The sequence below is a fragment of the Camelina sativa genome, chromosome 4, assembly GCF_000633955.1.
Source record: "Camelina sativa cultivar DH55 chromosome 4, Cs, whole genome shotgun sequence".
Taxonomy (NCBI): domain Eukaryota; kingdom Viridiplantae; phylum Streptophyta; class Magnoliopsida; order Brassicales; family Brassicaceae; genus Camelina; species Camelina sativa.
In genome coordinates this window covers 8,970,419-8,984,178 of record NC_025688.1, presented here as the reverse complement: position 1 = coordinate 8,984,178, position 13,760 = coordinate 8,970,419, and the positions used below count along the sequence as shown (strand labels likewise).

The window sequence follows — 13,760 nt, the reverse complement described above, 5'->3', positions numbered from 1 at the left end:
CGAGGCAGAATATCGGGCCATGGCATACATCACCAAAGAACTTTTGTGGCTGAAACGTGTTCTTCATGATCTCGGCGTCAATCATGATCAACCAATGCGTCTTTGTTGTGATAGCAAATCTGCAATTTACATCGCAACAAACCCGGTCTTCCATGAACGTACGAAGCACATCGAAAATGATTGTCAATTTATCCGCGAAAAAATACAAAAAGGTATTCTTGCACCAGTTCATGTTGATAGTAGTGCTCAGTTAGCCGACATCTTTACAAAACCACTTGGTGAACAATCATTTGAAGATTTTCGTGTCAAACTGGGCATTTTAAATCTCCATGCTCCAGTTTGAGGGAGGGTATTGCGATATTAAGCCCACTGGACTCCACGGTAGCCCACCGTACGTATGCTTCATTGTTATCAAGTCTCTGTCAATCTCTCGTCAATCATCTCCATCTTCCTTATACGCTTCTGCATATTTCTCTGCGTATATTTATGTATCTTCTGTAGTTAATATTGATTGATTGTGTACGTATCCTCCAAACTAGAAGACTGTATATAATTGTTGGCCATGAGCTCAAGAATAACACAGAGAATTCTCGATTCTGTTCATTTCCATATTTGATTTGGTGAATGAATGAATAATAATAATAATTTCCGTTTTTTATCAATTGATTTCACTTTCGTTGTTTATTCTTTCTTTGCTGAAATAAAGACAAAGTCTGAAACTGATGATAAGCATGGAAGCTAGAGAGAGGGAGGAACTTCTGTTGCACTAAAAAGAGAGGAAACTGTAGGTAAAGAGTTGTTACAGCCTTACAGGTTAAATAATCTCTAATAATGTTCTCGTCTTGTCTCCCTTTTGGAACTTGATCCTGAGAAATGTTTTTCATTATTTCGACTGTTTTTTCGATTGTTTTCACTAATAATAAGAATAATATTGCGAGTTCATTACCATAAAATTAGATGTATGAGGTTAAACTCTTATTTTAAACTTTAAAGCTTTTCAATAATAATAATAATTTTCCAAAACTAACTAATTTATTTATTTTTAATTCTAATAAATATGGTATAATTAGAAGAAAAAATGTTAAAATTTGCATTGAAAATACAAAATAACCACATTTAAAACTTTTTTTTGTTTCTCTAAAATTAAGAAAGAAGGAGTTACTTAGAATTATGGCAACAAACAAAACTTGGTTTTGATGCATGGAATACCATTTCTTTTTATCATATATATATATACATCAATCTGGGTGTAACATGCACCAACATGGCATTTTAGGTACGTAACATTATCAATTCATGCTTATGCACGAGGTGGTTTAATAATAGTTTTACATCCTAATTAACTATTTGAATCCTCCTTTACGTATTCGATCTAATTAACTATTTGAATCCTCTTTTACGTATTCCAATTAACTGTTTAATTAACTGTGAATTCTAATTAACTATTTGAATCCTCTTTTACGTATTCCACAGCTTTAGTTGGTCGAGGCCCTCAAAACATTCTACATTCTACATATAATCGAACATTCAATCTTGATTGCTTATTCTACAATCAGACCAAGATTGACAAATTTCGTTTGGAATTTGATTTTACATAACCGTTTATTAATTACTTAGGAAAAAGGATCATAGATGCGAAGAGTCGATAATGATATACCCAACATTATTTTTGTTACAAGAACTTTGAACCATGAATGTAACAATAAGTGACAAAATTTTGCATAAGTGCGGAACATACATATTCGATTACGTAAAATTCTTTTCTTTTTTTTGGGGGGTGGGGGTGGGGGCGGTAAAAGTTTTATTTTTTTCTTCAATAATGTCAGATTTTAATGCGTAGGAATATTTATTTCATAGTCGAATGTTTTTTTGTGATTTCTCGATATAAAATTATTACAAACACGGTTTGGATATATTTTTTGTGCTTTCCCCGCGAATGCATGATCAGTTAGAGTATAATAAAAACATAAATCAGCTATAATATTATCTATTGGCTTGTTACTTGTTAGACCTTTTACTTTGTGATACATTATAGGTTTAGGGAATTAAGTTAAGGTTCTTGAATAATCTTTGTAAAGAGGTAATCAAAGAGATTACATAAGCTTATGATTCTTACTTGGTATCAGAAATTCAGAATGATGGTAAAACAATTCAGATGTTGAAAAGGTGGAGTGTAAGAAGGTGAACATGTTTTGTCGCCTAACACTCTATCCGCAAGGGATGACGTGAAAAACTAAGCGACTCGTGTAATTTTCGATTGAAGAAACTGTGATAACTGATGAGTGCGCTGTAAATATAAGCAAATGATTGTATATGTAAAGAAGAAGCTAGGATTCGTCTGTAAAGGAAAAAGAGGTCCGACTGGCTCAAACGTGAACAATTTACGATTATTTTGGAATAATTTTGATTATTTTGGTTAAAATTGGGTAATTTGGTTCGATTTAGACATTTAGTTATTAACAAAAAACTAGTTTAATTTTGTGTGTAAAACCGGTCTAATTGTGGTTCAATCTGTTTATTCAAACAAAGCAAAAAATAATAATTTTGGTTAATTGAGAACCGAACCAAACTAACCAAAGTTCTCAATTTATCGAACTAAAAATTTCACTGATTTGCTAATCGATTAATGACTAATAACTCAAACCGAACTGAAGAACCAAAATCTCGGTTCGGTTACTTTATCTCAGCTCTAAAATATGAAATTGACTTGTAAAATATATATATATGGATTTTGATTGGTAAATGGGCCTTGAGTTTTGGGTCTCTAAACAAAGTGTTTGTTAAGAAAACATGCACAAATCTCATGGAGAGAGCCTCTCTATTCTATCGGCTAATTCAGAAAATAAACAAAAAATAACATTTTTCCATAATTTTTATGAACACTTTGCTGCTTTTGGGATTTGCCAACTTCGATTTCTTGGTCTGGGTTTGTTTATACGTTTCCTGATCTATTATTTCGCTCGAGCTTGAGACCAAACTCATGGATTCTTCCCCTGTTTCGGGTCGATTTGATATTTTCGAGATTTATCGCAGATTTTGTGGTAAAGTTTTTAACTTTATTCTTCTTCTTTGATCTGTTGTTAATTTTAATCTATGGATTTGGGGTTTTGTTAATTCTTTGATTCATCATATGAAGGATTGATCTTTTAACATAGTGTTGTTTGAGTTATCTTACGTTACTATTGGATAAAAATTGAATCTTTTTGAGTTGTATCTATGGTTTGGTACTTAGCTAGGGTTTTTATATCAAGATAAAGTTTGTTACTTATTGTGGGTTTTTAATTCTTGGTGGGATTTGATCAGACGTTAGATCAGGTCAACAGTTTTGTGATTATAATAAACCAGAAGATGGCGAGGATTCACAGAGAACTACTAACTCATCTAGAGAAGCGTTAACTCAGCTGTTATATCTAGTAGAGAATAAGTTTCAAGCAAGGTATGGTGGCTGTGAGGGTATACAATTCAATATCTTCAGGGTTAAGCAAAAGATTAGTGCTTTTTTGAGCTAATTCGTGTTCGCTTGCTTGTTTACCGTTGCATTCTTCTTCGGCAGAAACTCCATTTTTGATGAGTTGTTCAAGTTGATGTCACGGCTAGACTTAATGGCAAGTTGTTTTTGGCTCTCTGTTTCTTTAATTTTCGGCTTTTTTCGTTTTGTTGATCAGCTGGATTGTGAATCTTAACTTTTTTCATATGTCTTCTTTGTAGGTGGACTTTAACGAGTTTACCTGCTTTTATGATTTTGTTTTCTTTATGTGCCGCGAGAATGGTCAAAAGAATATAAGTAAGAGCTTTCGTCTGTTTCAAATCATTGCTTTGGGTGCAATAGCCAACGGAGATGATACTTAAACTTGTTTTAATGTCGTTCCAGCTATAAGTAGAGCTACCACCGCATGGAAACTTGTTTTGGCTGGGAGATTTAGGTTACTTAACCGCTGGTGTGACTTTATCGAGGTACTTTTTAAATTTGTTGGTTGACTTTAAGTGTTTTCACCAAATGGCTCTTTGTGTTTGTATATCTGACAAGAAGATGATGATTGTAACTTGTAGAAAAATCAACGGCACAATATTTCAGAAGATACATGGCAACAAGTCTTGGCGTTTAGTCGTTGTGTACATGAGAATCTAGAAGGATATGACTCTGAAGGTACAAATTGTTAGAATTCTTACAACATGTGTGTAATTATTTGTTTGTGTTTGATTCATCTTATTGTATTTGTTTCACTCAGGTGCGTGGCCTGTCTTAATAGATGACTTTGTCGAGCATATGTACAGGTTCGAACAAAAAAAAGCTATTGTCCTGAACACCTTTTTACTCTAAACTTTAAACAATGAGACTCAATCCTGTTGTTGTTGGTTCGCAGCATTTTAGGACCGAATAAGGACGCTAGCTTGTTCTGCAAATGTGGTGACACAGACTTTGAATCATGCCTCTATCAAGAAGGTATGTGTGGTTTCTATAATCTGATATTGTAAAGTTTTTTGACATAGTGACATAGTCTTATTATATTCTTCTCTTCTTGTTTTTAGATGAGTCTCACAAAGATTACCGTGTCCCCTACACGGGTTTAAGAAACATTCCAGGTTTAAAGAGAAAAATATCTAATAACAATGACGAAGAAGATGAAGATGAAGAAGACATATCAGAAACCCGAAACTCTTCTTTTTCGTCAAACCTGAAACGAATGAAAACCAACAACAGTCCAAGATGTTCATCCAAGTCTCCATGTTCAATCGAGCGAAGTCTCTCACAAGGTTTTGCGAGCCTTTTATCGACTGGAGATAAGCCATGACACACTTAAACGCACATAAATTATAGATTTATATACAAAACCACAAGAGGTCTCTCAAGCTGTTGTCTCATTTTTTCAAGCCTAAAAACCTCACTTCTTTAAAAGATAGTTTTGAGTTCTTCTTTGTTGTTGTAAGCTATACAATATATTTGTCTCTCAGTCCATTTCATAATTTGATCTATTTCCATTCTACTCTTTTCTTATTTCTTTGTCCATCTCATTTACTAGAAACCCAAAGGCACTAAAGAAACACATGAATTCATTTCGTAACGGCAAGTCAATCTTTATGATTTTGGATGCACACAAAAAAAAACTTTATTATTATGTAGATATATTGACAAGGATATCACTTCGTCTAGTGCTCTATTTCATGCTACTATTTAATTGCGTAACATATATTCTAAAAGATCCTTTTTTATTTATTCTTTGGTCAAACTTCTTAAAAAAAAACGCTTTCATTTATAGAAGAAGTAAATATATTTATTTATGTAAAAACAATTCTACCAAAATCCCAAATATTATGCATATTCCCAATAACAAACTCTTAAATATCCACCAAAATTCTAGGTGACTTTTTTTTTTCACTAAACCAAAAACACTCTTTTAATCACCAATTTCCTTTGATGACTGATTTGTGACTTGATCAACTAAACAGATTAGTGCAAGTTCGTGTGATTTCTGACGGTTCATCAAGCTCGTCGGCTCTCCTTAATTTTCTCCGGTTCGATCTCTTTTATTCTCAATATTTCTTTGTTACACCACAAAAGCTATTGAAGTTTTTGTCCATGCCTAGTCCTCTAATTTTGGATTTCTTTTTTAATATATTTTAACTCATAGTTTTTGCGGTAGCAATTGAATTGGGATGATTAGGGAAAAAAAAATACAAATCTTAAAGAAAATATATAAATTACTAACGTAGGCAGTCTATATATGATGATAGGCTGAGTCTTTTCCAAATCCAGGAAATAAAGTTAATGTTATAGGGTTAAAAGTTTAGGCTGAGGTTAGAGTCTACAATATAGGTTTAAGGTGTATGATTTTGATTTTAAATTAAGCGTTGATGGTTTAAATTATATGAATTCTTTCTTGATTTTGATATAATTTTCAGACGATTATCTTTGTGTTTTATTTAACAAAAGATGGAAAAAGCTAAAAATCTAATTAGTTGGCATTGAATCCCTATCGTATAGGACATTTTTTCATCATCACTTAAAAAACTAAACACCGAAAAGTTTCCTCTTACTTGCAAATGTGTGTGATTCCACTCATTCCTCTTTCATGATCTCAATACTCAAATAGTTCTCACCACCAATTCCTCAAGAGAATTCAAGTTTGTTTTATTTTTTATGGTCTTAGTCCATTAGAGTTTCCACTGTTTTTTTATTATTATTATTTGGATTATTTTTGCTTATAAATAGTGTTGAACCTTGTTTGTGAACTTCATCCTAGAGTTTAGGGATTTATCTTAGGAAAGAGAATATATTTTTTCTCAGGGACTTTAGCTCTATTTTGCTTTTTTACCATCTTAGTAAAAGGTTTTGGGTTCTGAATTTGGTTCATAATTCTAACAAATTTCAAGGTAGATTTTAGTTTTTCTAGAGCTTATCTTGGAGATGTCAAAATATTATGTCTTTTCTATGTGTAACCAAACCTTTAAATTTTGAGACTATAACCAAATTTTATTTTCTTTAGGTAAACAATTTAGAGTTTTGTTCCATGGTTTTTGAGAAGTAATAAACTAAGCAAAGTGAGCAATATTATTATTGTGTATCAGAAGTCACAATCAAATGATCAATAAACCACGCTTCTCTTGCTTTCGCTTTAAATTACTCAACCATATTGTATTTCTTTCTTCTCTTCTTTCCCGCAATCTCTACTCTTTTTTTCCCTCCATAAAGATGTAAATTATTATTATTTTCAATAATTTTTCTCTTAAGTAGTTAGAAACAAAAACATAATTACTTTGATGATCATAGTTCTTCATTTTTTCTTAGTAGACTTCATTACCAATGGAAGAAGATAACGGCGAAAGACAACGTGACAACGTCGGAACTTCCTCTTTCTTTAAGACATGTTTCAACGCACTCAATGCTCTTTCAGGTGAATTATTCATATTTGGTTCAATTCACACTTATTTTGTTTAGTTGTCTCTCTGACATAATAATTAGTTGATATCACTTATTATGATATTCAATGGCGTTAGGAATTGGAATATTATCGGTACCATATTCACTTGCTCGTGGAGGATGGTTGAGTCTTTCACTTCTGTTACTCCTAGCCGCAACCGCCTTCTACACATCCTTACTCATTACAAAATGTATGAACGCGGACCGCAACATCAAAACATACCACGACATTGGAGAACGCGCATTTGGTAGACCAGGGAGAATCATTGTGTCACTCTTCATGCACCTAGAACTCTATCTAGTCACCACAGGTTTCTTGATCCTCGAGGGAGACAATCTTCACAATCTTTTCCCCGGATTTAACATAGAAATGATCGGATTGAGATTGAATGGCAAACAAGCGTTCATGGCCACTGTCGCACTCGTTATCATGCCAACTCTATGGTGGGATAATCTAAGCGTCTTGTCTTATGTTTCTATGAGTGGGGTTTTAGCTACGACTGTGACTCTTGGATCAATATCGTGGGTTGGAGCATTTGATGGAATTGGGTTTCATCAAAAGGGAAAGTTGATTAATTGGAGTGGGATCCCTACAGCTTTGAGCTTATATGCTTTTTGCTATGGTGCGCATCCAGTTTTGCCCACTTTGTATTCTTCTATGAAAAGCAAACATCAGTTCAAAAATGTAAGTCATTTCTACACTAACCAACCACTATCATTAACCAACAAATCCATGACCGCTTACATAATATCATCTACATTTTGCTATGGTTTTATATAGGCCTACACAATTGTTATTTCCCGTCTAGATTTGATTCGGTTTGGATAAAAATTTATAAGTAAATAAAAAAATAAGTAAATATCTTAGTATATTTAAATGTATCTTTCTTCATCTTTAATAGCAATTAAATATTAAGTTTTAATTACATCCCTTGATTTAGCTAATCTAGTTTGTTTGAATAAAATTTGGGCATGCTCCTTTAATTTCACTATATATATTTTTTTTTGGCCTGCAGGTCCTACTTGTATGTTTTATATTATGCACCATAGGATACACCTCAATGGCGGTATTGGGCTACTTAATGTATGGATCACAAACATTATCACAAATAACACTGAATCTTCCAGTTCATAAGACGAGTTCGAAGGTGGCTATATACACAACCTTAGTAAATCCTGTAGCCAAATACGCATTGATGATCACACCAACGGTGAACACCATAAAAGATTGGTTCCCTTCACATTACGCCAAAAAGACATACTTGCATCTCTTGATAAGCACGTTTTTCATAATAAGTAGCGTCTTCATCGCCGAGACACTTCCCTTTTTCGGTTACATGATGTCGCTGGTTGGAGCATTACTAAGCGTTACGGTTTCCATACTTCTGCCTTGTTTGTGTTACTTGAAGATCTCTGGAAATTACAAGAAGATTGGGTTTGAGACTATAATGTTGTTTGGAATGGTGGTGTTGAGTGTTTTCGTTGGAGTTTTAGGTACTTACATCGCTATCAGAGAAATAATTGGAAGTGTATAATAAAACTATATACAGTATGATTGTTAGTATTCTGAGATAAATGGTAAATTTGCATTCCCCTAGCTAAACTTGGGATACAAGATTGAGCTTTTGCTAAGTGAATCAAGGAGAACAAATGCGTTAGTGATCAGATTGGTTAGCATAGTTTGTGTAGATACTGATTAAGTTAAATAGTTCGACATGTCCCATTTTTATCTCATATTATTATTATGTGATGCTTCAAAGTTTAAAGAGACTAGGCACGCTACGCCACTATTAGCCGAACCTAAATTTTCAAAGTTTGTCATTTTGGTTTGGGGTTGGTTCTTATAGCTGATTCGATCAGTATGATTTATTTTCAAACCAAAATACATTGAAAATTTTCTAAATCGATAACTAAACCAAACCAAACCGATAATCCAGTCAAACAAAATATTCGTTTAAGGATCATAGAACATACGTAACCGAACGAAAATATTCGAGAATCAAACCGAACCAAACCAAATATTTATTTGGACAATTTTGTAAAAACCGATATTAACCAATTCAAGTGAACAGTTTGATCCAAATTAAGTATTAACCGAAGCATGCCTAAACCCAACTAATAGTACTGTGCAAATGAAATGGTTTTAAAATGTTTAATTCGAATAAAGTGGGTGATCAAAAATAAATAAATATATATATATAAAATATAAAAAAAAAATGAACTGAATAATTTTTGAACAAAATATAAAAATATAAAGTGGGTGAAAAGGGAAGAGTGACTCATTGATCACTAAAGTTTAAAAATAGGAATCCAATTTCTCAGGTAATCATCAAAATCAAGAGGAAGAAGATGAGTAGCTCTGATCCACCACCATCATCATCTCACAACGTCTTCGTCTACGGTAGCATTCTAGAACCCGCCGTCGCCGCCGTGATCCTTGATCGCACCGCCGATACTGTCCCCGCCGTTCTCCATGGCTAGTACGCTCTCCCTCTCTTCCTCTCTCTCTCTCTCTGTGATGGTTTTTAATTTCTGGGTTTGTATATTTGTAACAGTCATAGGTATAAACTCAAGGGTCTTCCATATCCTTGTATTGTACCTTTTGAATCTGGAAAAGTCAACGGAAAGGTTTGATTTTTATTTTTCTTTTTATATTTGTTTGTTTCTGATTTTGATCTATGGATTTGTTCTTAGAGTCAAATTGGGTATGTTGTGGTGAAGGTGATAACTGGAGTATCTGATGCTGAGTTAAACAATTTCGATGTGATTGAAGGTGTTGATTATGAGAGAGTTACTGTTGAAGTTGTTAGAGTGGTAAGTGTGTGTTTTGGTTTTAGATCTTTTGTTTTGTTTTTTATTACAATGTGAGATGCAATTATGTGATTTTGCAGGAGTGTGTTTTGGTTTTAGATCTTTTTGTTTTGTTTTTGATTACAATGTGAGATGCAATTATGTGATTTGTGATTTTGCAGGACAATGGTGAGAAGATGAAGGTTGAAACTTATGTTTGGGTTAATAAAGATGATCCTAGAATGTATGGAGAATGGGATTACGAGGTTTGTTAATTCGTAATCGAGTCAATCTATATTAGTGGCTAAATCATATTGGAATCGTAGTTGTTTTGTTGATGGTTGTTGATGTTGGGATGGTTGTGTGTTGTGTTTTGTTAGGAATGGAGAGTGGTTCACGCGGAGAAGTTCGTGGAGACGTTTAAGAGAGTGTTGGAATGGAACAAGAATCCAAATGGGAAGAGTAGAGATGAAGCTATAGGGCCATTGGTGTTGTCTCAGGATTGATTTGATTGTTTGTTTGATGAGCTGAGAACATCATTTGTTATTTTATCTACTACTCTTGGAAGGAGAAGAGTGAATAAGTGTTATGAGTGTTTTTGAAATAATGTGTTTGTGTGTTTTTGGTACTTGAAACTGAGTCCTTCTATGTGATTTTTGTATGAATCTCTTGTTGGTGGTACGTTCTGGTTTCTGAAATTTGAGAATCTTGAATTCGACTAGTACTAGTTGGTCAATACAATATATGTTTAACAGTTTCTTTTTCTTTTTGGTTTTAATGTTAAGTTAAAAAAAAAAGTAATTGATAAAATGTTTGACAACTGTGGGATTTCGGACTAGTACTAGTTGGTCACGCCCTTTCGGACCAGAGCCTAAATCTGGCGCCTTAGACCACTCGGCCAAATTGTCATTGGTTAAACATAGTATAACTTAACATATATATATATATATAACAATATAACAAAACTTTAATATCTTAAAAATTTAGAAGAAACGAAAAAAACAAGGATTTTAATTTACGGGGTCTTTTTCTATTATGAGGATGTATATGTTAAAAATCTATTGTAGAAAAATATGATTGAAATTATGTATACAATAAATCAGAAAGAAAAAAAGATAGAATTTTCAGTATTCCACAAATGAAATTAAAAGAAAATGTAACCAATCTTTTGTAAAGGAGAAAAGAACATGCAAGAAAAATTGTAGAAACGGAAGAGGAAATATAAGCAAATGGGCATGGAGCACTCCACTAAATAGCTTACAGAGATATAAACCAACCCATCTAATAGTTTCAACAACAACAAAAACATATGCCCCTCCTACTTACTTCATAGATGCACTCATCCAGCTTGGTGGCTCATGTTGGTGACCACTTTTGAAAAATATTTGAGGGATTAAAAAATATCTACAAATTTTTTAAAAAATTAGAAAAAGAAAAGTCTAAGTCGTAAATTTCTTTTACAATTTTGTATTCATCTATTCTATAAAATATAGGTTAATCTCGGAAAGCAAAAGTAATCTGTTATAATATATTTTGTTATCATTGTCAAGTTTCTAAAATTTTGACAAAAAAAATATCAAATCCAAGTCTGAATAGTTTGAAATCTATCTTTCTAGTTTTGAGAATTTAACATAGGTAAACTGTACAGTTTTTTTTTATAGAATAACTTCAAGAGATAAATGGAAAATTTGTATATCTTTGAATTTGTCGAATTCATTTGTAATTTTTAGAGATAAATGGTAAATTTGTAAGAAAAAATGGTAGCAGTTTGTTTGTAGAGGATGCCAAGAAAATAGTCTAAGAAGGTAGGCTTTAACATTAAGAGAAAAGTCAAGTAAGGTTGGCCAAAAATTAGTGAACAAGTCGAATCAGTTTCAAGAGAATGATTTATAAAATACTATTTTAATTAACTAAGTAACTCATTCATCTATCATCTTCCCACTATTTCAAACAAATAAACTCAATATCCCACAGTGAAATCATAAAAGATGACTAGCTCCGATCAATCTCCATCGCACAACGTCTTTGTCTACGGCAGTTTCCAAGAACCAGCCGTCGTAGGTCTAATCCTTGAATGCACTCCTATCATCGTCTCCGCTCAACTCCACGGCTAGTACGTCAACCTTCTCCGATTCTTATCTTCCTTTGTTTACTTCGATTTCTTCAAAAAATTATAATCTGGTTTATGGGTTTTGTGCATTCACTTGTATAGACTCAAGGGTCGTTTGCATCCATGCATATCTCCATGTGAGAATGGTGTAGTCAACGGAAAGGTTTTTAATTTTTCATCTCCTTCTTTTACAAGAAGTTAGGGTTTTGAATCAAGAAATTGGGATTTTAGATCACAACACCTGAAAAAATGGTTTTGATGTTTTGGTGTAGATATTAACTGGATTAACAGATGCTCACTTAGAGAATTTAGGTATGATTGAAGGAGATGATTATGTGACGAAGACTGTTGAAGTTGTTTTGACTGTAAGTTTCTAGCTACTTTAATAATCCTTGGAATTCTGTTACTATATGATGATCTTGAGATTGCTTAAAGATATAAGTTTTTATTTTTTTTAATTCTTGATTTGATTCAGGACACTTGTGAGAAGATGGATGTGAAAACATGTGTATGGGCAAACAAGGATGATCCTGATATGTATGGAGAATGGGATTTTGAGGTTCTTTTTACAACTTGCTTCATCAAAATTTAATGAGTTTTATTGCATAATGGTTTTGGTGAAATGTGTGTGGGTTTGTTTGGTAGGAATGGAAGCGGCTTCATATGGAGAAATTCATAGAGGCTTCCAAGAAGTTCATGGAATGGAAGAAGAATCCGGATGGGAGAAGTAGAGAAGAGTTTGAGAAGTTTGTACACGCAGATCCTTCGGCTTCGGCTTGAAGAATTTGTATGCCTTTTATCTCATCTTATGTGTATTCTTGTTTCCCATGCATCTACTAGATATGTAGCAACCAGTCTCATTTACTGCGAATATATCGGTCTCATTACAAAAGACAATAAGAGGCTTTGTTAGTTGGGAGCACAAAGAAGATGAGTATCTTATATTTGTTTGTGAACATTGAGTTGTATGGAAGTATGGTGTTGTATTATCATTTCCTAAATGTCTTTTGAAATAAAATCATTTTTGTGTTTAGTGTTATACTGTAATCAGATAAATCACAATGGCTCTCTCATTAATTACATCTACTTAAATAGTCATGAACTAATTTGGTCTGTTCGTTGGAATAAAGTATCAAATTGAACTGAGCATCTTCGTTCACGTGTCCAACAATTAATACATTTTTGAAGTCTAGTGTAAAAAGAGCGAAGAGTGTTGCCCAAAGAGTGCGAGTTCTGCAAAGTGCGAGTTCTGCAAAGTGACTCGGAGAACCTTATGGAACTCACAGCTGACACCATTATGGAAGCCAATCTTCGATCCTCTACTCTACAAGGCACCCCTGTTACAAACTTCCAGTTGGAGGAATCCATTACGAACCTTCCTATACACGCATCCCCTCCTCGACTTAGGGAAACTGGCAGTTCGAGTAAAAGAGGTCGGGGACGTTCTCCCCTACAAAAACAAACCAGTAAGTCAAATCGCAACTTACCGGATGCAAAATCACAAAAACAAAATTTTACAAAAGGATCCCCGCGTAAAAGTTCAGATTCAAAAAGCACAAGTAAAGCTCCTTCCCCCCAACCAAATAAAAAAAGAACCTCAAAAGGGTCCAACAACTCGAGCTCCCGAACCCCAAATGCTTCCTCGGGTCATCAAACCCGAACTCTCGATGGTGATCAAGTCCAACCGAGATCAACACCACCACCACCCCAACTTCTGCCCCTCCACGAGCTACCATAGTTCGTGGAATCAAGAAGAAAAAGGCGGATTTTCATAAACCGCGAACCCCTCTACCTTAAGGATGGTGAGCTGGAACTGTTGTGGGCTGGGGAACCCCATAACAGTCCAGCAGTTGAAGGAAATCAGGAAAAAGTTTTTCCCTCATGTTCTCTTCTTAATGGAAACCAAGAATCCCTCGGAGAGTGTCCAAAAAACCTTACAGT

The 13,760-nt window shown here is 33.8% G+C and overlaps 4 protein-coding genes across 4 annotated transcripts; all 4 read left to right on the top strand.

Annotated features, from left to right (window-relative positions):
- On the top strand, window positions 2,972-4,988 carry LOC104780131 (DCN1-like protein 2; the record flags this gene model as incomplete). The annotated part of the gene is given in 9 exon segments (XM_010504600.2): window positions 2,972-3,041; window positions 3,304-3,436; window positions 3,554-3,605; window positions 3,709-3,784; window positions 3,872-3,954; window positions 4,051-4,147; window positions 4,230-4,275; window positions 4,365-4,444; window positions 4,531-4,988. Coding segments are annotated over 9 exon segments (891 nt in total). The 3' UTR covers window positions 4,794-4,988.
- LOC104780130 (vacuolar amino acid transporter 1) lies at window positions 6,205-8,512 on the top strand. Its single transcript, XM_010504596.2, has 4 exons — window positions 6,205-6,372; window positions 6,791-6,893; window positions 6,997-7,604; window positions 7,936-8,512. The coding sequence occupies exons 2-4, from the start codon at window positions 6,803-6,805 to the stop codon at window positions 8,452-8,454; spliced, it is 1,218 nt and encodes a 405-aa protein (XP_010502898.1). The 5' UTR covers window positions 6,205-6,372; window positions 6,791-6,802; the 3' UTR covers window positions 8,455-8,512.
- LOC104780129 (protein AIG2 A) lies at window positions 9,178-10,430 on the top strand. Its single transcript, XM_010504594.2, has 5 exons — window positions 9,178-9,399; window positions 9,475-9,547; window positions 9,641-9,733; window positions 9,892-9,975; window positions 10,090-10,430. Exons 1-5 carry the CDS (start codon window positions 9,269-9,271, stop codon window positions 10,213-10,215), a joined length of 507 nt encoding a protein of 168 aa, XP_010502896.1. The 5' UTR covers window positions 9,178-9,268; the 3' UTR covers window positions 10,216-10,430.
- LOC104783690 (protein AIG2 A-like) lies at window positions 11,628-12,852 on the top strand. The gene is made up of 5 exons (XM_019244291.1): window positions 11,628-11,822; window positions 11,910-11,982; window positions 12,092-12,184; window positions 12,295-12,378; window positions 12,465-12,852. The coding sequence occupies exons 1-5, from the start codon at window positions 11,698-11,700 to the stop codon at window positions 12,597-12,599; spliced, it is 510 nt and encodes a 169-aa protein (XP_019099836.1). The 5' UTR covers window positions 11,628-11,697; the 3' UTR covers window positions 12,600-12,852.